This window comes from Thermothelomyces thermophilus, chromosome 3 (assembly GCF_000226095.1).
Source record: "Thermothelomyces thermophilus ATCC 42464 chromosome 3, complete sequence".
NCBI lineage: Eukaryota > Fungi > Ascomycota > Sordariomycetes > Sordariales > Chaetomiaceae > Thermothelomyces > Thermothelomyces thermophilus.
The window spans coordinates 3716589-3735420 of NC_016474.1; the positions used below are offsets into that span (position 1 = coordinate 3716589).

An 18832-nucleotide genomic window follows, 5' to 3' on the forward strand; every position below is an offset into this window, starting at 1 on the left:
TAACGCATCAGGCAACATGGGTCCCGATCTCGGCCTTCCAGATGAAGAGATCGACCGCCTTCTTTCGGAAGCCGAGGCCCGGCTTTCTGGGAATGCCAGTGTAGACGCCGCGGCTGCCGCGCCGGCCGCGCCGGCCGCAAAGACAGCAGCAAGCCTCGCGGTGCCTCGCCCACCAATCACTGGGGAACAGACAACAGTCCCGGAAAAGAAGTCCGAGAAGCTGTCGGTCAGGGTTCCCCAGCTAGCTGAGAAGAAGAAGGTACGCGCGATATTTCGCTTCTACTTCCTGCCCTGTCTTGTCTCATGATGAAAACAAATCCCAAATCGTATGACGCTAGCAAGATCCCGTCATGGGACTCAAGCTTGCACCACAATGATTTCCTATAGTTCATAGTTACTCTGACGGCGAGCTGTCTTCCACTTCTTGTTGAACGCCCTTCACATCGTCGATCTAGGGTGCTGACCGACAACAGGGACCAAAAGACACGCTAGGCGCCGACTGGTTTAACATGCCTCGTACCAATCTCACACCCGAGCTGAAGCGCGATCTTCAGGTGCTGAGGATGCGTGACGTGGCCGCCATGGGCAAGCAGTTCTTTAAGAAGGATACCCGGAGAGACTTGGTGCCCGAATATAGCCAAGTAGGGACGATCATCGCTGGCGCGACAGACGGCATGAACAACCGTCTTACGCGCAAGGAGAGGAAGCGGACCATTGTGGAGGAAATCCTGGCTCACGACAATGTTGGCAAGCTCAAGAGCAAATACCAGGAGATCCAGGAGAAGAAGAGGAGCGGAAGGAAGGAATATTACAAGAAGCTGGTTGCTGGCCGCAGGAAGCGCAACGGATGAGCGATGGAGGGGTTCTCGTACCTGCGGAACCATCCACCAAGACTTCCCATCGGGCCAAGCGAAGGAAACATGCTGCGCGGCATTGGCCATGCTGGGCTCACGCGCTGCGCCGCTCACGAGTCGGAGGCCTGTGCTATGGATCGACCTTCACGATTCTGATGCTCCCTTCCGGTCGGGTCATCATGATCCCCTTGCTCTTGAACTTGGGCAGATTATACCGGCAAAGCCAAGATGCCCGTGTATTCCATACAAGCATACGTCTAGCTGTGGGAGAACATATGGACCATAGACCAGGACGGGCTTGAAATACCGGAAGATAGTCAGTGTCAGGCCAGAAATGCCATTATGGCATGCAAGAATAATAATAAACGTCGAGCCGAATGGTGAATGCACGTTTGACCAGTTGTGCGATCCTGCGTCTAGGTACATTCGGCTTTGTTGTGTTTTTCTGTTCAGTCATTTGCCGGTGGTCATCCTATCGATAAGAACCCTGGTCAATTTCGCGCCAAAAACTCGGCTGAACCGTGAGGTTGTTGCACTCGACATCCACCATCGTCGAGGGTCACGCAGAGATGAACGCGCCGCGGTTAATACGGCCATTACGGCCCCTTGCCCAGGGTAAACTGGTAAGCTCGTTGTATGCACATTGATAGGGCGAAAGGCATCTGACCTAGTGACAATGACAGCCCCTCGCGACTGCTCGACCGGCCGCGGTCGCCATCCCGCGAGCCTCGACACAGCTTCGTAGCTATGCTTCGGTGTGAGTCGATCATGCTGCCTATTTTTCTTTTTTTTTTTATAATTCGAGTTGCTAACAGCAGAATCGACAGAGAAGGATCTGATGCCGCAAAGCAGTCGAGGTCAGCCAACCCAGCCCCGAAAACCCCTCCTACCCCGACCCATCCGATCCCGGCGTCAGCCCCCTGAAACCCAAACCACACGCGGGCGATCGCTAACGTATCACGGAACAACAGCGCCAGCGCTGCCGAGCCGGCCGATGCGCCGAACAACTCCGACAAGCCCCGGATCTCCCGCATGCCGCGCGCGCTGGAGGCGCTCTACCTGAAGCCGCTCCGGCGCGAGGCCGAGTACGGCGTGCCGACGTGCAACCTGCAGCTGCGCTCCTACTCGGTGCGCAACCTCGAGTTCTTCTGCGACTTTGCCCTGCGCGCGGCCTACTACGCCGGCCTGCCCGCCTACGGGCCCGTGCCGCTGCCGCGCATGGTCGAGCGCTGGACGGTGCCCAAGTCGACCTTCATCTTCAAGAAGAGCCAGGAGAACTTTGAGCGCATCACGCTGCGCCGCCTGATCCAGATCAAGGACGGCCACCCGGAGACGGTCCAGCTCTGGCTGGCGTTCCTGCAGAAGCATGCCTATTATGGGATCGGTATGAAGGCAAACATTTGGGAGTTCAGCAAGCTGGGTACGTTATATTCCTATCAGGAATTTCTTTCTTCCCTCTGTGTGTGTGTGTGTGTGTTTTTTTGGTGGGGGCGAGTTGTGGTTGCTAATCGATCCGATTGCAGACGTCGGCAAGGAGATGGACAAGAATTTGGAGGAGGTGGAGAAGGAGATGGAGGGCAAGTGGGAGTACCTGAGCTACGTGGACCGGCGGCCAGAGTTCAAGAAGGGCAAGGACGAAGGTCCCCGCGAGCAGCTCCCTGCGCCGGAAGAGATCGAGGAGCTCCTGGCCAAGGAGAGGAGACGGATCTCGGGTGGTCGCTAAAGAGAATGATCGTCAAGGTTCTCGCAGAGTGTATCAATATTTCAGAGCTGTATCCTCCCCAGGGATTGACTGATCTGTACTGTACATGTCCAATCAATAATACATCATGATCTGGTGCCAAACACGACTGTCGCATAAAAAAAAAAGGTTAATTCCATCCCTCGAGCGTGATGTGGCGGCCATATAAGTGTTATAGGTGGTGCTCTTCGCTTGGGCTTTTTCGTCTTTCGTGCTGCTGTAATGTTTCGGGAAATTTTCACGCGAACTTTCCGTCTCGCTCATACCACGGACTCGCAACGGTTCAATGACCGGTTTCCTTGGCCACACAAGCGCTCAATTAGACAGACGCCTTGACAAAACTCCCGATCATCCCTGTTTCCCAATTGCAATGTACCACAGCTGCAGGGCCGGGCGCAGTGTCTGGCAGCAGCTGGTGAGTGCGCCAAGCCGCCCGCTGCTGCAACCAGCGAAACACACCAAAGGAATTGAGAAGACGATGACTACCATCACCACCACCACCAGCACAACAACAGCAACAACGACGGTAACCGCCCGGCATTTTGCGTCCTCATCCCGAACGGATGAGGACCCATTTAAGAAAAGAGAAAACGTGGGCGGGCAGACGGCCGCGCCAGTGGTAGCACCAGAATCATCACAATCGCCCTCGTCCAACACCGTCGCCGAGGATGAGGCCGGGTCCGTCGTGGCCAAGGCTTCTCAGAAGCCGAGTAGCACGCCGTCTGAGAAAGGCGGCAAAATCATATTTTCGGGCATCCAGCCGACCGGCGTCCCTCACCTTGGCAACTATCTCGGGGCCATGCGCGAGTGGAAGCGCCTGCAAGACACGGCCGAGCCCGACACAAAACTGTTCTTTTCCATCGTTGACCTGCACGCCCTCACCATTCCACGGCCGCGAGAGGAACTGTTTGAGAACAGGCTGAAGATGATGGCCAGCTTGCTCGCCACCGGGCTCAACCCGAACCGGGCCGCCATCTTCTTCCAGTCGTCCGTGGGCGAGCACGCGGAGCTGCAGTGGATTCTGAGCTGCACCGCGTCGATGGGATATCTCTCGCGTATGACCCAGTGGAAGGTGAGCGATGATTCTCTCGGGGAGAAGACTCGGGGGCGCACTTCATGGGCTAACGCGGCGCCGTAGAGCAAGATGCAACTGGGCGACAATGCCTCCCTCGACGACCCCAAGGCGAGGAAGTCGCTGAAGCACGGCCTCTTCTCGTACCCCATCCTCCAGGCGGCCGATATCTTGCTGTATCGCGCCACCCACGTCCCCGTGGGCGAGGACCAGCGCCAGCACCTCGAGTTCGCGCGCGAGTGCGTGTCCAACTTCAACCACACGTACAAGACGAACTGTCTGGTGCAGCCCGAGACCCTGATCTCCCCAGCCAGGCGCATCATGTCCCTCTCCAACCCGCTCCAGAAGATGTCCAAGTCCGACCCCTCGCCAAAGTCGCGCATCCTCATCACCGACACGCCCGAGGAGATCGCCAAGAAGATCAGGCACGCCGTGACCGATTCCACCGACAAGGTCACGTACGACCCGGCCAACCGGCCCGGCGTGGCCAACCTGATCGAGATCCTGTCCAGCTTCGACCCCCAGGGCCGCGCCCCAGCGCGGCTGGGCGAGCAAATGGAAGGCTACAAGATCGCCGAGCTGAAGCAGGTGGTGGCCCAGGTCGTCAGCGACGAGCTGGCCGAGATCCGCGAGCGCTACCGCCAGTACATGTCTGACCAGGAGAAACTGAAGGAAGTTGCCTTCCAGGGTACCGCTGCGGCGAGGGCCACCGCAAGAACCACCATGGGCCACGTAAAGAGAGCCATCGGGCTGGGTGTCTGAAGGTGGCGGTCCTGTGTACTGCATATATATCACATGTACAACAAGTGTATGATAGACTCGAGAAGGAGTCAATTCTGTATAGTATGGAACCAGTGTATAACAGTAGAAATTCTAGATATTTTGGATGCCCTGCATTCTTATGCTTAGTTCCGTAGTATTTCTGTGTGTGACTCCATTGTCCCTGTGTCAGGAACCGTACAAACGTCTAAGGCCAGAGGCGTAAAGCTGAGAAACAAAAGAAAGAGAATATATTGGGGGACTAAAACGATTTCGAAAACAGAAGACATACAGAGGAAGAAAAAAACCAGGGACTCTGGGAAGGGGGGGAAAGGGGGGGGGGTGGAGGGCTTCACATTTGTCATTCCTGGCCAGCGTCTCTCCTCACAAACGGCACGGCTACACCTTCGTCACGCAGTCACCACACCACACGTCACGCTCAAGTGGCCATATAAAGCAGGTAAGATGGTTCTACAACACGCACCTGCTCCCCTTCCCGATCGCCAAATCATGAAACCACTCACACCACAGCCCGATCCAGCGACTGCTCTCGTGTGGCCTCCTCTCCCCTTCCGAGGGCCACCCTACCACTACTCCCTCCCCGCCGCCGATCGACTGACCCTCCCTCTAAGAGACATACGCAAAATTGGCGCCGCGACAGGCCATCCAAAACTCCCGCACCACCTGGTTTGTCGTTCTCGCTCCTCGCAATCTACGCGTAGAGGATCACTCCCGTGTTAGCGTGCTCATCTCCATTTCTCTCTCTCTCTCTCTCTCTCTCTTCTCTAGAGTCGCCGCAAAGCATGAGGCGATGAAGACGGGAGGGGTGAGAGCACAAGATAGCAAGAGAAACAATGATGATAAAATAAAAAAAAGCGACTTACGCAATGACCTTCCGCAAAAACGCCATCCTCTCCTCGGGCCCGACCCTCTCCGCCCCCGGGAAGCACCCGCCGCCCGCGCCGGAACCGCCATTACCACCATCGCCGTTACCACCACCGCCACCGCCGCCGCCGCCGCTACCGTCGGCTCGATCGTGGCCCTCAAACAGCGCGGCGTGCAGCCACTCCTGCGCGCCGACGCAGTTGCTGACCAGCTTCTTGAGCGGCTCGCAGAGCCTGTCCAGCTCGGAGCGGGCGGCGTGGCCGCCGATGTTGCGCACCAGCGACCGGGCGACGAGCGGGCCGAGGTGGGTCATGGCCGTGGCGATGGTCTGTTTCAGGTCGACGACGTCCGCGGAGGGCGTGCTGGAGGTGGGAGGGAGGGTCTGTGTCAGGGGGATGAAGTTTGCCTTAGTTATTATCAATGTTAGTAACGTGTGTAAAGGGGCTTCATTCAGGAGGGGAGAAAGAGCAGGGCTCGGGTTCGTTGGCTGCTCACCCAGAACTCGGATGCTGCCGCCTTTGGAAGGGGCTCGTTGCCGTCGAGGACCTTGATGGAGAAGAGGAAGAAGAACTCGAGGAGCGGGGCGTGGTGGGGGTGGAAGAGGACGTCCGGGTATTTGGAGATGACCTTGTCGACAAAGTTTATGCCGTTGACCGAGATTTCAGTGTCGGCTTCGGGCTCTGCGAAGCAAGGTGGGAAGGCAGAAGAGAAAAAGCGAATACCGGATCAGCTCTCTGCGCCTGACTTAAAAAAAAAAAAAAAAAAAAAAAAAAAAAAAAAAAAAAACGAACGGGGTTACGCCGGGGCGGACATACCTGGCAACGCCTGGAGAATGGAGATGACCCACGGCAGGAGCCGCGCGAGCTGCGCTGGGACGTAGGCCTTCGGTCCACGGTATAAGCTGCCGACGAAGGAACAAGCCGTGCTTAGCAGCGTGCCCACCCGCGGCGTCTCGTACCGCTGCTGCGTAAAGTAATCCGTGACCGCGTCGGGCGGGAAGACGAACGGCCCCGGCTCGGTCTCGGAGAAACCGGCGCGGAAGATGTTGCAGATGATCTCGACCACCTCCCCGCTGGTACTGAACACGCGCTGGACCTCTACCATGACCCGCATCATGTTCTCCTGCAAGCGGGCGAGCCCGCTGTTGGGATCAAGCGGCCGTGGCTCGCTGTCCAGGTCCACCGGGTGCTCCTTGACGTCCTGCATGCCCTTGGCGATGCTGGCAAGACACCTCATGGACCGGAGGGCGATCTGCAGAGCGATCTCCTCCGCCGGGGGCGCAGACTGCGGGTTCGGCGGATCGAGGCCTCTCAGGAAATCTGGGTGCTGAAGGTTTAGCAGACCCGGGTTCGCTCTGAGCTGGACTGCGAGCTCAAAGTCCTTTTTGAGAACGCCGGAGAGCTCCTCAAACATGCCCAGCCTCTGGTTCTCGTCCTTGACGGCCTGGATGATGGAGGCAATGGCGAGGACGATCCGCTCCTCGGCCAACGAGTCGAGCACCTGGCTGCTGCGGATGGTCTGGTAGTGGTTGATGAAAGCGCCGGCCTCGCCGGTCAGGATGGAGCGGCATGACGAGCACAGCGTAGAGATGGACTTGGCGGACGGCCCTCCGAGGACGGAGTCGCCGAGGGCCGCGAAGAGGAGGTTGAGAGCGTCGGGTAGGTACTGGGCATTGCGCTCAAAGTATTCGCAGTACCGCTCGATCAGCGCCAGCCCGGTCTGGCGGAGGCGCAGAGGGATCGGACCTTGGGCCTGGCCGAGAAGGTCGAAGAATGGGGAGGCAAAGACCTTGCTGAGCTCCTGATCGAAATTGGCATCGTCCGAGATGCAATCGGACAGGGCGCCGAGGCAAAAGGCCGATGCTTCAATCTCGGCCCAGGACCGCGCAGCGAGCGCTTGGAGGAAGAGGTTGACGAAGAAAGAGACGAGGCTCATGCCTTCGAGCGTGAAGACAGACTGCAGCATGTCGGTGACGTCCTTTCTGGCATCCCCAAAAGCGATGCGCTCGGTCGAGTCCCACTCGGCGAATGTTTCGGCCGGGGGCCACTGAATCTTGCGCCAGCAGTTCATCACGACAGTTTTGAGATGCTGCTCGGCGTAGGGCTTCCAAGCCTGTGCCTCATCCTCGTCCGAGTACGTGGAGTCGATCATGGTCTCGATAAATGTAGACCAGAACTCAAGCGCGGGAACAAAGATGGAGTCCTCGCCGACGAGGTAGCCGTCGGTGGCGAGAAGCCCGCTCAGGCTCTCCAGGAACCTCTGGGAGCGGCTGTCGGTGCTGCGCATGAGATCCTGCACCTTGGCGTCTCCGTAGGCCAGGAGGACGAGACCAAACGAGATCCCATCCTCTTGGTGGTTCCCGTGGATCAACCGCTGATACTGTTCGGCCGCCCAGGGACTCTCGAAAAGGGCGGCAAGCGTGGCGTAGTGCTCGTCGGTGAAGAAGGTTGAATAATTTCCGAGCGCGTCACTGAACAGCTCGGCAGTCGCTTGGAAGAGGTCCGGATCGGCGAAGCAGTTGATGGCAGGACCGACGAGCTGTCTCAGGGGCGCTACCAAGTCTGGGTTCGGGGATGCTCGCTGCGCATACAGAATCCAGGCCTGCCGGTGACGGTTAGTTAGTCCAGCCGTATCGAAGAGGAGCACTCTTTCTTCCTAGCGGGCTTTCGGCTCACCTGGAAACAACCGAGAGCCTCTCCCTGCGTTTTCAGGTTGGGATTGTCCTCGGGCGGGGAGAATCCGCGGGCGAGCAGGCAGACGACGTCGGGCCCGTTCTTGACCAGACGGCCATGTACTTGGATGCTTGTGCTCTTGGTCAGCTAGCTACGTGACGTGCCGAGACAGAGACAGGGGCGAACTATGATGCTCACAATTTCGGAGCGCTCATGTCGGTCTTGCCGACCTCTTCGACCAACGAGGTAGCGAGCCATATCGCCAGCCTCAGCTTGTGGCGGTCCAGCTTGCTGACGAGGATATCTGTCGGGAGGGCGTCGTCCAGGCTGTGCACGGGAGCGCCCCGGCCAAGGTCCAGGCAGTGGATGAAGTGGCGGATGCAGTTGGGCCACAAGTGGGAGAAGTGCATGAAGAAAGTGACGAGCGCGGTGCAGAGCTTCTTTACGACGAAGCTGCCTGCTCCGTCGACGAGCGACTGGATCGTCCAGCTGATGATGTTCTCGAGGAGAGTCTTTGCATCGTCTTCGCTCAGGCCCGAACTGTCAACCGGTCAGCTCTTTCCGGGGTTTCACTCCCCCGTCTCCGCTGTCCATCAGAGGTGACAGTGTGCATGCGTACCTATCTCGGTTGAGCTTGATGATGAGCGTCAGGGCGGCATAGAACCTGATGTTGTCCTCGCGGTGGGCGATCAGGCTCTGGGCCAGCTGCCATCCCTCAGGAGACCGCTGCAAACGGTGAAGCACCTCCTGGATCTTGGAGATGGTCTCGGGAGAGTTCGGTTGATAGAGTGCGCGAATCAACTATCATCTTGCGTCAGCTTCGTCTCGCAACGTTCTTCTTTTTCATGTCAACGATAGATGCATCCGACTTACTGCTTCGACCTCCGCGAGGCTGGTTGGTAGGGGCAGTTGCTCCATTGGGCCGTCGCTCATTTTGTCGATTTTTTTTTTTTTCTTTTTCTCTTTTTTTCCCGACGTTAAAAGAGGGCCCCTCGCTTGAGACCAAAGCAAACGATCGCCTGCAAACCACGATTCCCGCAACGCAAGCGTCACTCTTGAGATATGGATCTCATTTCGCGAGGTGGCTGTTTGTAAACTTTTTCTTCAGTTTGAATCGCTCTCTCTAAATTTTGGATGTTCCCTTTTTTGGCGGTTTTCATCCCGCGTTCCCCTTTCTGAGTGCGCGAAGTCGCCGCGTGCTCTTTCACGACGTCACGGAGGCTTCCGCGCCCTACTTTGTGGTTGCGCTGGGGCTTGGCGGGACAAGCTGCTGAACCGTCCGACGCAAGGCGCTGTACTGTATGTACATACATACAGTAGGGTAGTGTATGGAATACAGGGATTATTACAACAAGTGCCTGATCTTTGGCTCCTACCTGTGGTTAGTTATCAGGCACCACTCCCGTACGCCTTTCAGTCTCATTGTGGAACCCCGAGCACCCTATGTGGCTACGTAGTACTTCGTATGTATGTATGTACAATTACTCGCGCGAGTAACACCCACAGGCCGCCGGGAGTAAAGCACTGGCTTGATGCCCCCGACCTGCGGGGGCTGCTGTGCGCCCAAGGATCCTGACCCCACCAACGCGGTCGCAGGGTGAAAGTGGGCTCGGCGTGTACTGGAGTGTCGCGTGTGTTCATGCAGTTTTCCACAACCGTGCCGTTCTTTGGGCTTCCATTGTCAAGCATAACTATCGTAACAAGTCTTTCTTTCTCTTCGACGCTCGGTATGTATATATATTACAAAACTTACATGTCTACACACCCAGTATACCAGTACATATAGATTATAGTGTATGTGCACCACGAGACGGGCAATCTGAACCTCATATCTGCGTTTGCTACCCCACCAAAAGGAGCTCACGGCCAGTTCAATCAGGCGCTCTCTCTCTCGGGGAAAAGAAAGAGCTAGAGGTGGTGATGCACGCCAGCTCCCCACTTGTAGCGCGACAGAGACCAACAGCGGGCAGAAGCGGGGTCCCACTGCCGACCTTGCTACAGCTGCACCTCAACCTCGAATATTCGCTACCCGGAGCCCGACTGTCGTGCCCACCTTCTCTTTTCGCTCGCCAGTCCGACGTAAAGTGCCTTAATATAGGTACGTACCGTCCCTACTCCGCCGCGGGGCTCATTGGGCAGGCCTGACACGGGCTAGTTCGAGCATCTTCACTTCTAGGTAACCCCATGCGGCATCTATGGGCGAGGCGTAGCTCGACTATATCCTCATTACTACGAGCCCCTCCTGCCCTCCATCCACGGCCGCCACTACCTTATCAGCCAGCTTCGGCTATCGCAGAATTATTTCGCACAAAGAGAGGACTTCACACTCAAAGCACGGGAGCGCTGTCTGTTGAAGAGATGGAGACGGTCAACACCACGGCCCGCCTGGCCCGCCTACGGTCCTTGATGAAGCAGAAGGGGGTGGACGTCTATGGTAATTTGCCGCGCTTCTTCTAGCCCGTCCTCTCCGGGCCATGGTGTCTGACAAAGGAACCTTCCGCACAGTCGTCCCGTCCGAAGACAGCCATGCCTCCGAGTACATCGCCGCATGCGACGCCCGGCGCGCCTTCATCTCCGGGTTCACAGGCTCGGCGGGCACTGCCGTGGTCACCCTCGACAAGGCCGCCCTCGCCACCGACGGGCGCTATTTCAACCAGGCCAGCAAGCAGCTGGACAGCAACTGGCAGCTCCTCAAGACAGGCCTGCAGGATGTTCCGACGTGGCAGGAGTGGGCGGCCGAGGAGTCTGCCGGCGGCAAGACGGTCGGCGTGGACCCGTCCCTGATCTCGAGCTCCGTCGCCGAGAAGCTCGACGAGAGCGTCAAGAAGAGCGGCGGCGCCGGGCTGAAGGCGGTCAGCGAGAACTTGGTCGACGCAGTCTGGGGTGACGACAGGCCCGCCCGCCCCAATAACCCCGTCGTGCTCCTCCCCGAGAAGTACGCGGGCAAGGCCGCGGCCACCAAGCTGGCCGAATTGCGCAAGGAGCTGGACAAGAAGAAGGCTGCTGCCTTTGTCCTGTCGATGCTGGACGAGATCGCCTGGCTCTTCAACCTCCGCGGCAGCGATATCCCCTACAACCCCGTCTTCTTCTCATACGCGATCGTGACAGGGGATTCGGCGACGCTATACGTGGACGAGTCCAAGCTCAACGACGAGTGCCGGAGCTATCTCGACCAGAACAAGGTCTCGGTCAAGCCGTACGGTGCCCTTTTTGAGGATGTCAAGGCTCTGGCCAATGCCGCCAAGGCTCAGGAGACATCTGAACCGCCAAGGAAGTACTTTGTGTCCAACAAGGGTTCATGGGCGTTGAAGCTGGCCCTGGGGGGCGACAAGTACGTTGAGGAGGTCAGGAGCCCGGTCGCCGATGCCAAGGCGGTCAAGAATGAGACCGAGCTGGAAGGCATGAGGCAGTGCCACATCCGGGACGGTGCCGCCTTGATTGAGTTCTTTGCCTGGCTGGAAGACCAGCTTGTCAACAAGAAAGCAGTCATCGACGAGGTGGCTGCTGCCGACCAGCTCGAAGCGTTCCGCAAGAAGCAGAAGGATTTTGTCGGTCTTTCCTTCGACACCATCTCGTCCACAGGACCAAAGTGAGTTCCCGAATCCAAACCCCGAATCTGTACTTCGCTAACGCTTTCCAGCGCCGCCATCATTCATTACAAGCCGGAACCAGGCACATGCGCCACCATCGACCCGGACGCCATCTACCTGTGCGATTCGGGGGCGCAGTTCCTGGACGGCACAACCGACGTCACCCGGACCCTACACTTTGGCACTCCCTCCGACGAACAGAGGAAGGCCTACACGCTAGTCTTGAAGGGCAACATCGCCCTTGACACAGCTGTCTTCCCCAAGGGCACTACTGGTTACGCAATCGACTGTCTGGCCCGGCAATTCCTCTGGGTAAGTAAGCCTCATGGCCTCCATCCTGGCAACCTATCGCTTTGAGAAGACAAAAAAAAAGAAAGAAGAAAGGAAGAAAAAGAGATTAACCCCTTCACAGAAACAAGGGCTCGATTACCGCCACGGGACGGGCCACGGCGTGGGGTCGTACCTCAACGTGCACGAGGGACCCATCGGCATCGGGACGCGTAAGCAGTACGCCGACGCCGCGCTGGCTGCGGGCAACGTGCTGTCGATCGAGCCGGGCTTCTACGAGGACGGGGCGTACGGCATCCGGATCGAGAACCTGGCGCTGGTGCGCGAGGTCAAGACGGAGCACTCGTTTGGCGACAAGCCGTTCCTCGGGTTCGAACACGTCACCATGGTGCCCTACTGCCGGAAGCTGATCGACGAGACGCTGCTGACGGCCGAGGAGAAGGCCTGGCTGAACCGCAGCAACGAGGAGATCCGGGAGAAGATGAAGGGGAGGTTCGAGGGCGAGGAGCACGCGCTGACGAGGGCTTGGTTGGAGAGGGAGACGCAGCCTTTTTGACTAGCTTTTTATTTTTAAAGCAGCGGCATATTTAGTGTCCAACAAAGGGCGGTGTTCCCCCCCGCACCCCTTCGGTATGAGGAAGGATTGATCGGCCTGTGATGAGGGCAGTCTATTTGTTTCTCCCCGTCTATGCTTGGTTGATTCTATTTTCTATTGAGAGAGTTATTCGGTAGGGGGGTGGGGGTGGAGGGGTGGAATATTTAGAAAGACATGAAGGCAGAAAGGGCGAAGGCGACGGCAAAGGACAGCTTGAAGGCCGTATGCTGATTCAGCATGGCCAGGATGCGCGACGTGCTGGCGCGCTCCTTGAGTTTGAGGGTTGCCACGAGGTCTATCCCGTTGCGAGCCGCGACCTATGTGGTTGGGGTAAGCAATAACGGTCATGGAAGGAATACACGACTGGGTGGGTTTTAAAGGGAAGAGATGGAATGATAGAAATTGCAGTAAACGTACCTGGATAAGCACCATGCCGATACCCGCCAACAGCACCAGCGTCTTGGAGAAGACACTCACTAGCAGACCAGCAAAGAAACCTGATGCGGCCCCCCACTAATCAGCTCACTTACACTGCGCAAAAAAGGCGAAACGAATGAATAAATGAATAGTAAGAAAAGAAATAAAACCTGGAAAAAAGAAACCAAGAGTTTCGTAATTTGGAAAAGGGGGGGGGGGTATATATACCAGAGAGGCTTCCACTGGAGAGCTGCTTGACCGTCTCGGCATCGAGCAGGTCCTTCCGCCTGGGGCTGCGGCCACTCGCCAAGGACCGGGTCTGAGAGGGCACGGGGACGGCGAGCGAATCGAACTGCATCGGCCGCTGGTGGTGCACCGCTACCAGGCCGGTGGTGAGGCCGAGGCCGAGGCCGAAGCCGAGGGGGAGGGCGGCACGGCGGAGCCGGAGGCGGCGCAGGAGGGGGGAGGTCGTCGGGGTGATTGCGGTCCGGGTTAGGGTGCGCCCGAGGTTGATTGTCGCCATTTTTGTCACGCTTCTTTTCTTCTCCGGAATGGGCTATTTATTTTCTTCCTTTTTTTTTTTATGTCTTGCTGTTTTCTTCTGCGTCTTCCCTTCAGAGGACGACGGCAAATCGGGTGCTGTCTTGGGGTGATACCGTATTCGTGCAGGGTGTGTGTGTGTGTGGCTGGTGGTCTACTAATAAACGTTCAAGTAGATGCCACTGGCCACTGGCTGATGGATCGACTTGGGTGCGTGGGTTGCTGTTGTGACGTAATCGGCCACTTGGGACGTTTTACTAAGAGCTTGCCCTCGTGCCTAAATTCGGGAACTTTGTTCACTGTTTTCTTGCATTAACCCATTGACAGCAGCCCATGGATACATACTGTATTGTACATACAAGACTCGGGTCTGCACCTGCGCACTTCCCCGCGGGCCCGCAAGATAGGTAAAGCTCATCATCGTCAGGCAAGAGGGAGAGCGTTGCAATCATAAAACTGCGCATCATTCCTACCTATGTCCACCACACAATACTCGCTTCCTTGCAATCAATTCACAGCCCAGAGATCTACTCCATGCGTGTAATCACGTCCAGGACTGTACTGCAAGCCCCAAGCACCTCATCTCAGAACCAAGATGATTTTTGGCACCTCAGTCGGCATTGAGTCATCAATAATTCTTTGGGACGGAAGACAACTCTCACCCTTCAAATCATCAACTACTTTGCATTCCTTGTACTCCCCTTGCCAGCACTTCTTGATGATGCTCCCCGCAAACCCCAGGGATTCAGTTTCGGGAAATTCGCCCTTCGAATACTTCTCGAATATTACTTTTTCGGTCAGCCCGGCATACGGCCGGCTTTCCGTCATCAACTCGTAGATTGTGGAACCGAGAGCGAATATATCAGCCTCGATGCAGAGTAAAGGGCCTGGGTAACTATTCGTGGCTCGCAGTCACTCAGATTAGAAGTGGAGAGCCGTCGAGGGAAGATCCGGCGAAATCAGCCAGCTTGACGTCGAGATGCTTGTCCAGCAGCACGTTGAAACCGTTCACATCTCCATGGATGACGCCGCATCGGTGAACAAATTCGAGGGCCTCGGCAAGCTGAACAGCCCATCGAACTTTCGTCTTCTCATTGGCCCAGTGGTCGTCAAGGTATGACCTGACATTGCCATGGGAAGCATACTCGAGACGGATCCCAGATTCGAACGTGCCGTGATAACAGAGAATCCCCTTGTGGCCACCACGTTCGACAAAGCGCTCGTAGATTTGCCGTTCTCTGGTGACAGCCTCCCTGGTATGTTCGCCGTGGGGCGTTTTAATGACAGTATCGGTGTCTCTGTCGAGAAGGACCATGCCAGAGTTGCCATAAGCGACGAGGTCTTTCATCCCAAATCCAGTTGGGAAATGGATCGTCGTCCGACATTTTTGAGTGGCAATTCCGACCACATACTTCGCGAATTATGTCCTCTAATGTTAAAGGGACTGGCAATAAGGCATTGTACGTGTACATACAGTCGAGGACATTTTGAATCCGAAATGCTTTTCTTGCCCAGCGCCCGGTCGATCAGATCAGCCCCTTGCAAGTCCAGTTAGACGAATCGAGAACCAACCAAAGAGAGCTGAGCCAGGATCAATTGGAACACTGCCGATGATGCAGTGTGCCTGCAAGGTCCGTGCACCGCTGTTAGTGAGTGAACCAAGCGCAGGTGGGGCCCAAAACGTTCCTGGAGAGCTTTGGCCGAGTTGTTGTCGCGTCAGACGCGTCTGAAGTGCGTCTTTCACCCCACACCACCGATTTCCCAGTTTCGCACCGCCCTCTTCTCGCGTCACCTGCGCCTGCGACAAGATAACTGATACTTTCACCTCTTCCCCGGCTGCAGGTACCGCTTGCTGCAATACACAAATGCCTCGCCCGAAACGGTCGCGCGTTGGTGCGACGCGCCCGACGAGAGCCCCCTCTCCAGCACCCGATGGTCAAGCCGCGGAAAAGGCGCCCACGGTTGCGCCAGCCGAAGTTCCGGGAAGCGATATCTATGATGTTAGCGACCGCGAGAAGGAGCGCATAAACCAACGAGTCGCCCAAGCCGCCAAGGCTGGCTCGCATTCCCGTCGCACCCGCGCCTCTGAGCATCTGAATCTGAATTCGGAACAGGCGAAGGCGTTGGAGGACTCAAGACGTAGGCGCGACGACGCCATGGACAGGCTGGACGACCTCACCTCAACGTCCCGGCCAAACCGCTCCGACAGCCCAGATATAGAACACAGTCGAAGGGAGTCGGTGTCTGAGCCGCAACGTCGGTTGACCGACGCGTCGGGGCTTGATCTGGACGACGATATCTTTGCCAACCTCGACGATAGCTTGGACGACACGGCAAACTCGTTTGAAGAGACACGAACGGGCTACCGCTCGGCCGACACCTCGTCGATCAATGTTGCCATGTTCAAACGTCGACCTAGGCAGTCGAGCGTCGCGGGAAGGGATGACGCCCCGATCCGGCCGAGCAGCAGGGGGCAGAACACGCCGAGCATCAGCACCACCCTCAATTTCAGTAATTTCAAGCGTCGAGCGCGCGAGCCCAGCATTCTCGGCACGGGACGTAAGCCTCGCAGGGCAAGGTCTCAATCAGTCGCCTCCCAGGCCTCACGGAACCCCAGCGTGCTTGGTGATGGCGACGATTCTGGCCCGGACGGCGAGTCAACCCCGCTTGACAAGACCAGGAGGCGGACGCGGGCTTCGTTTGTTGCAGCGAGTGGGCCCGGGTCAGAATCGCCAGCTCTGCCCTCACGAAAGCGCAAATCACTGGAAAGCCATGATGGTAGGGGGAAGCGGCCCGCGGCGGAACCCGAGGCAGAAGAGCCAGGGCCAGGGCCAGGGCCAGGGCCAGGGCCAGAGCCAGAGCCAGAAATCATTCATCAGTCAATCGAGGTCGAGGTCGAGGTCGAGCGCACTCCGAGCCCGCCGCGAGGCCGCGCCCGGGAGCGCGAGCGCTTTTCCACGCCCGTCGCCGCCGCCGCCGACGACCCCGACATGGCGCCTCCGCTCAGCAGCTCCTCGGAGGGCGACAGCCCCGTTGCGTGGCCTCCGTTGGACACCCTCGCTCACCGCACTTACAACCCGCGCAAACCTCCACCAAGAGCGCTGAAGACGCCAGAACTCATGGATTCCTCCTCGGACCTTTCGTCTCCCCCATCGCTGACTTATTCACCACACTACGTGGCTCCGCCCAAGGGACCCCCCCGGAAACAAGCAGCACCTCCGCCAAAGATTACCACGGCCGATTTGACATCGCTCCTCCCTCGCCGCCGGCACAAGGAATCAAACCGCAGGACTGGCGGCGACGATCCGTTCGACCCGGACGCGTCGGACGACGACCGCTACGTCGCGGCAAGCAACGGCGAGGACGACGTCTCGTACGTCGACTCGCGGGCCGCGGCGCGGAGGAGGAAGGGCCAGATGGCTCTCGGCCGGTCGACCGCCAACCGCAGGGCGGCGAAGGCGGCCACCAAACCCGGCAACGCCGGCGGCAAGGGGCGCGCCATCAGGACGTACGGGGCGGCGAACGAGGACAAGGAGAACGAGGAGATCCAGGACGAGATCGTGGTTGCGAGCGGGGACGAACATGGCGGTGGGGAGGACGAGCAGGACGACGCGCTCCCCGAGGAGGAGACGACCCGGATGATGGCGGAGCGGCTTGGCGAGGAGCTGCAAAAAGCGGCAAAGAAGTTCAAGGAGGTAGATAAGTGGGAGCTCTCGTTCGAGGAGGTCACGCATAGTTCATCGCCTGGGCCGGATGCTCGGTGAAGGTCGACACAGGTGTCGAGTTGTTTTGGGTTTGAGGACGAGTGCTATCACGATCCGTTGGCTGGGCTTTTTTTTTCTTGTATTGCTGCTTTTGACGCCGAGGAGAGGCTGTTCGATAGGTAGTCGTCAGAGACGCTTGCAGTGGGTTGTATCAGCGGTTTGTCTAGGGTTTGGTTGGCATCATCATTAGCTCTGAAACAAACGCCGGAGCTCTTTATTCGTATTCGACGAAACTTTGTCATGCTCATATCCATCAGGCCTCATGTCTAAACCGGTATAATAAAAGTTTCAAAACGCCCAACGCCTGCCTCTTCTAACGTGCCCTTGCTTTTCTCGTTGGAGTGTGGTAAAAAGTGCTATGACTGGGCCGCCAGGCAAACACTGTCCAACGAGCGCTCGATGACCGGCAGCAAGTTCGCAACCTGGTTCGAGTCCCTCAGAGCGACGGCGATGGCATCCGGCATCAAGCCACTCAGGTAAAGATTCTGCCGCCGAGTCAGCACGCTCGTGTTTTTTTTTTTTTTTCCCTCAGGGGAGAGACAGGGTTCGCTTACTCGTTTGACGTTATCGAACTTGTCCTCCCGCGCCGTATACTCCCGAATGACCACCTCCTTCTCAAAGTCCACATACACCCTAGTATCTCGGATCCGTACCACAACCCCGTCCAGCCGCATGTACAGCCGGCACAACAGCAGCATCCGCTGCTCCATCACGCGTACCTTGACGCTCATGATGCTGATGCCGTTGTCGTCCAGCTCGCTCTCGTACAGCACCACCTCGTCCGCGAACAGGATCGGGTCCCTCCTCTTAAGCAGCTCAACGGGGATCCCGCCCTTTCCCTCCTCGCCCCCCTCCCGCAGGCCGCGGCCGTCCGCGGCCGGGACCTCGTCGCCCCGGTAGGAGGCGCTGTAGCTCCAGTCGAAGGGGCGCACCACCTCGGAGATGCCGGCGCTCGTCTGCTCGCGGCTGCGGCTCCACTCGCGCGCGTAGGCGACGCGCAGCATGCCGCCCTCGCCCGTCTTGTCGACCGTGTCGAGCGCCGGCTCCGCGCTGAACGAGATGCGCCACCCGGACGCCGGGTGCGCGATCGAGACCAGGTTGTCGCCAAAGATCATCTCCGGGATCGGGATCCCCAGGCGCGCCGACATGGCGTCGATCGGACCGGCCTTGAGGATGGGGAGCTTGCGGGTCGAGATGCGAAAGGGCGGCTGCGTGTGCGTGCGCGTCGCGGCGGCCAGGTTTGCCGGGTCCGCCGTCGGGGACGGGGAGCGCGCCGGGGGTTTGCTTGGGGGGTCCATGTTTCGAAAGACTGTCTCCTCCTCTTCTCTTGAAAGAAAAACGCCGGGAGGTTATACTCTTTTCCTGCCTGCACTTTTTCACTACTCGCGTGCTACGACGCCGCGGTCAGTTGTTGCGACCGCGTTGACTTGTTAATATACACCGTAGAGATTGGGCGCGGGTCGAGAGCTCCCCCTTGTTCGAGAGCAGCAGAAAAGTTCGCGGAAGCGGGCGACTGTTCAAACTCCCTCGCAAATCTTCCAAATTGAATTAACTTATCTTCCCCGTGCTGTCAAACTTCGCTGTTGTCGTCAAGGTTGGTTAAGCTCGGGTTCGAGACGAACATTGGGCTTGGCTTCGGCGGGAGCTTTAAGTTT

General features: G+C 57.8%; 7 protein-coding genes across 7 annotated transcripts; 3 read left to right on the forward strand and 4 right to left on the reverse strand.

The window, feature by feature from the left end:
• Positions 1-16: 16 nt before the first annotated feature.
• MYCTH_101411 (uncharacterized protein) lies at positions 17-4429 on the forward strand (the record flags this gene model as incomplete). Its single annotated transcript, XM_003663323.1, has 8 exons — positions 17-259; positions 474-745; positions 1381-1477; positions 1538-1611; positions 1826-2274; positions 2378-2569; positions 3225-3667; positions 3827-4429. 8 exons carry the CDS (start codon positions 17-19, stop codon positions 4427-4429), a joined length of 2373 nt encoding a protein of 790 aa, XP_003663371.1.
• Positions 4430-5751: 1322 nt separating this feature from the next.
• MYCTH_2305251 (uncharacterized protein) lies at positions 5752-9255 on the reverse strand. The gene is made up of 6 exons (XM_003663324.1): positions 8857-9255; positions 8603-8784; positions 8182-8523; positions 7987-8113; positions 6127-7912; positions 5752-5991 (listed from the first exon to the last, which is right to left on the reverse strand). Exons 1-6 carry the CDS (start codon positions 8914-8916, stop codon positions 5762-5764), a joined length of 2727 nt encoding a protein of 908 aa, XP_003663372.1. The 5' UTR covers positions 8917-9255; the 3' UTR covers positions 5752-5761.
• An 875-nt stretch (positions 9256-10130) lies between these two features.
• On the forward strand, positions 10131-12500 carry MYCTH_2305258 (uncharacterized protein). Its single transcript, XM_003663325.1, has 4 exons — positions 10131-10417; positions 10489-11572; positions 11624-11885; positions 11986-12500. Exons 1-4 carry the CDS (start codon positions 10342-10344, stop codon positions 12415-12417), a joined length of 1854 nt encoding a protein of 617 aa, XP_003663373.1. The 5' UTR covers positions 10131-10341; the 3' UTR covers positions 12418-12500.
• Positions 12501-12518: 18 nt separating this feature from the next.
• On the reverse strand, positions 12519-13537 carry MYCTH_2305259 (uncharacterized protein). Its single transcript, XM_003663326.1, has 3 exons — positions 13102-13537; positions 12874-12953; positions 12519-12773 (listed from the first exon to the last, which is right to left on the reverse strand). Exons 1-3 carry the CDS (start codon positions 13394-13396, stop codon positions 12621-12623), a joined length of 528 nt encoding a protein of 175 aa, XP_003663374.1. The 5' UTR covers positions 13397-13537; the 3' UTR covers positions 12519-12620.
• Positions 13538-13957: 420 nt separating this feature from the next.
• Positions 13958-14945, reverse strand: MYCTH_2139278 (uncharacterized protein; the record flags this gene model as incomplete). The annotated part of the gene is made up of 3 exons (XM_003663327.1): positions 14387-14945; positions 14076-14280; positions 13958-13974 (listed from the first exon to the last, which is right to left on the reverse strand). Exons 1-3 carry the CDS (start codon positions 14759-14761, stop codon positions 13958-13960), a joined length of 597 nt encoding a protein of 198 aa, XP_003663375.1. The 5' UTR covers positions 14762-14945.
• Positions 14946-15278: 333 nt separating this feature from the next.
• On the forward strand, positions 15279-17177 carry MYCTH_101406 (uncharacterized protein; the record flags this gene model as incomplete). The annotated part of the gene is made up of 2 exons (XM_003663328.1): positions 15279-16031; positions 16641-17177. 2 exons carry the CDS (start codon positions 15279-15281, stop codon positions 17175-17177), a joined length of 1290 nt encoding a protein of 429 aa, XP_003663376.1.
• Positions 17178-17355: 178 nt separating this feature from the next.
• Positions 17356-18817, reverse strand: MYCTH_2305262 (uncharacterized protein). The gene is made up of 2 exons (XM_003663329.1): positions 17732-18817; positions 17356-17662 (listed from the first exon to the last, which is right to left on the reverse strand). The coding sequence occupies exons 1-2, from the start codon at positions 18473-18475 to the stop codon at positions 17534-17536; spliced, it is 873 nt and encodes a 290-aa protein (XP_003663377.1). The 5' UTR covers positions 18476-18817; the 3' UTR covers positions 17356-17533.
• Positions 18818-18832: the final 15 nt, after the last annotated feature.

Excerpts from the sequence above, each read along its gene's own strand:
- MYCTH_2305259 (XM_003663326.1), bottom strand. The coding sequence starts at position 13,396 with ATGGCGACAATCAACCTCGGGCGCACCCTAACCCGGACCGCAATCACC. Across the intron at positions 12,954-13,101 it reads CTCCAGTGGAAGCCTCTCTG|GTTTCTTTGCTGGTCTGCTA; the intron begins GTATATATACCC and ends GGGCCGCATCAG. Across the intron at positions 12,774-12,873 it reads TCGGCATGGTGCTTATCCAG|GTCGCGGCTCGCAACGGGAT; the intron begins GTACGTTTACTG and ends CCAACCACATAG.
- MYCTH_2305262 (XM_003663329.1), bottom strand. The coding sequence starts at position 18,475 with ATGGACCCCCCAAGCAAACCCCCGGCGCGCTCCCCGTCCCCGACGGCG. Across the intron at positions 17,663-17,731 it reads AGTTCGATAACGTCAAACGA|AATCTTTACCTGAGTGGCTT; the intron begins GTAAGCGAACCC and ends ACTCGGCGGCAG.
- MYCTH_2305251 (XM_003663324.1), bottom strand. The coding sequence starts at position 8,916 with ATGAGCGACGGCCCAATGGAGCAACTGCCCCTACCAACCAGCCTCGCG. Across the intron at positions 8,114-8,181 it reads GACATGAGCGCTCCGAAATT|CATCCAAGTACATGGCCGTC; the intron begins GTGAGCATCATA and ends CAAGAGCACAAG. Across the intron at positions 5,992-6,126 it reads CATTCTCCAGGCGTTGCCAG|AGCCCGAAGCCGACACTGAA; the intron begins GTATGTCCGCCC and ends CTTGCTTCGCAG.
- MYCTH_2305258 (XM_003663325.1), top strand. The coding sequence starts at position 10,342 with ATGGAGACGGTCAACACCACGGCCCGCCTGGCCCGCCTACGGTCCTTG. Across the intron at positions 10,418-10,488 it reads GAAGGGGGTGGACGTCTATG|TCGTCCCGTCCGAAGACAGC; the intron begins GTAATTTGCCGC and ends CCTTCCGCACAG. Across the intron at positions 11,573-11,623 it reads ATCTCGTCCACAGGACCAAA|CGCCGCCATCATTCATTACA; the intron begins GTGAGTTCCCGA and ends AACGCTTTCCAG.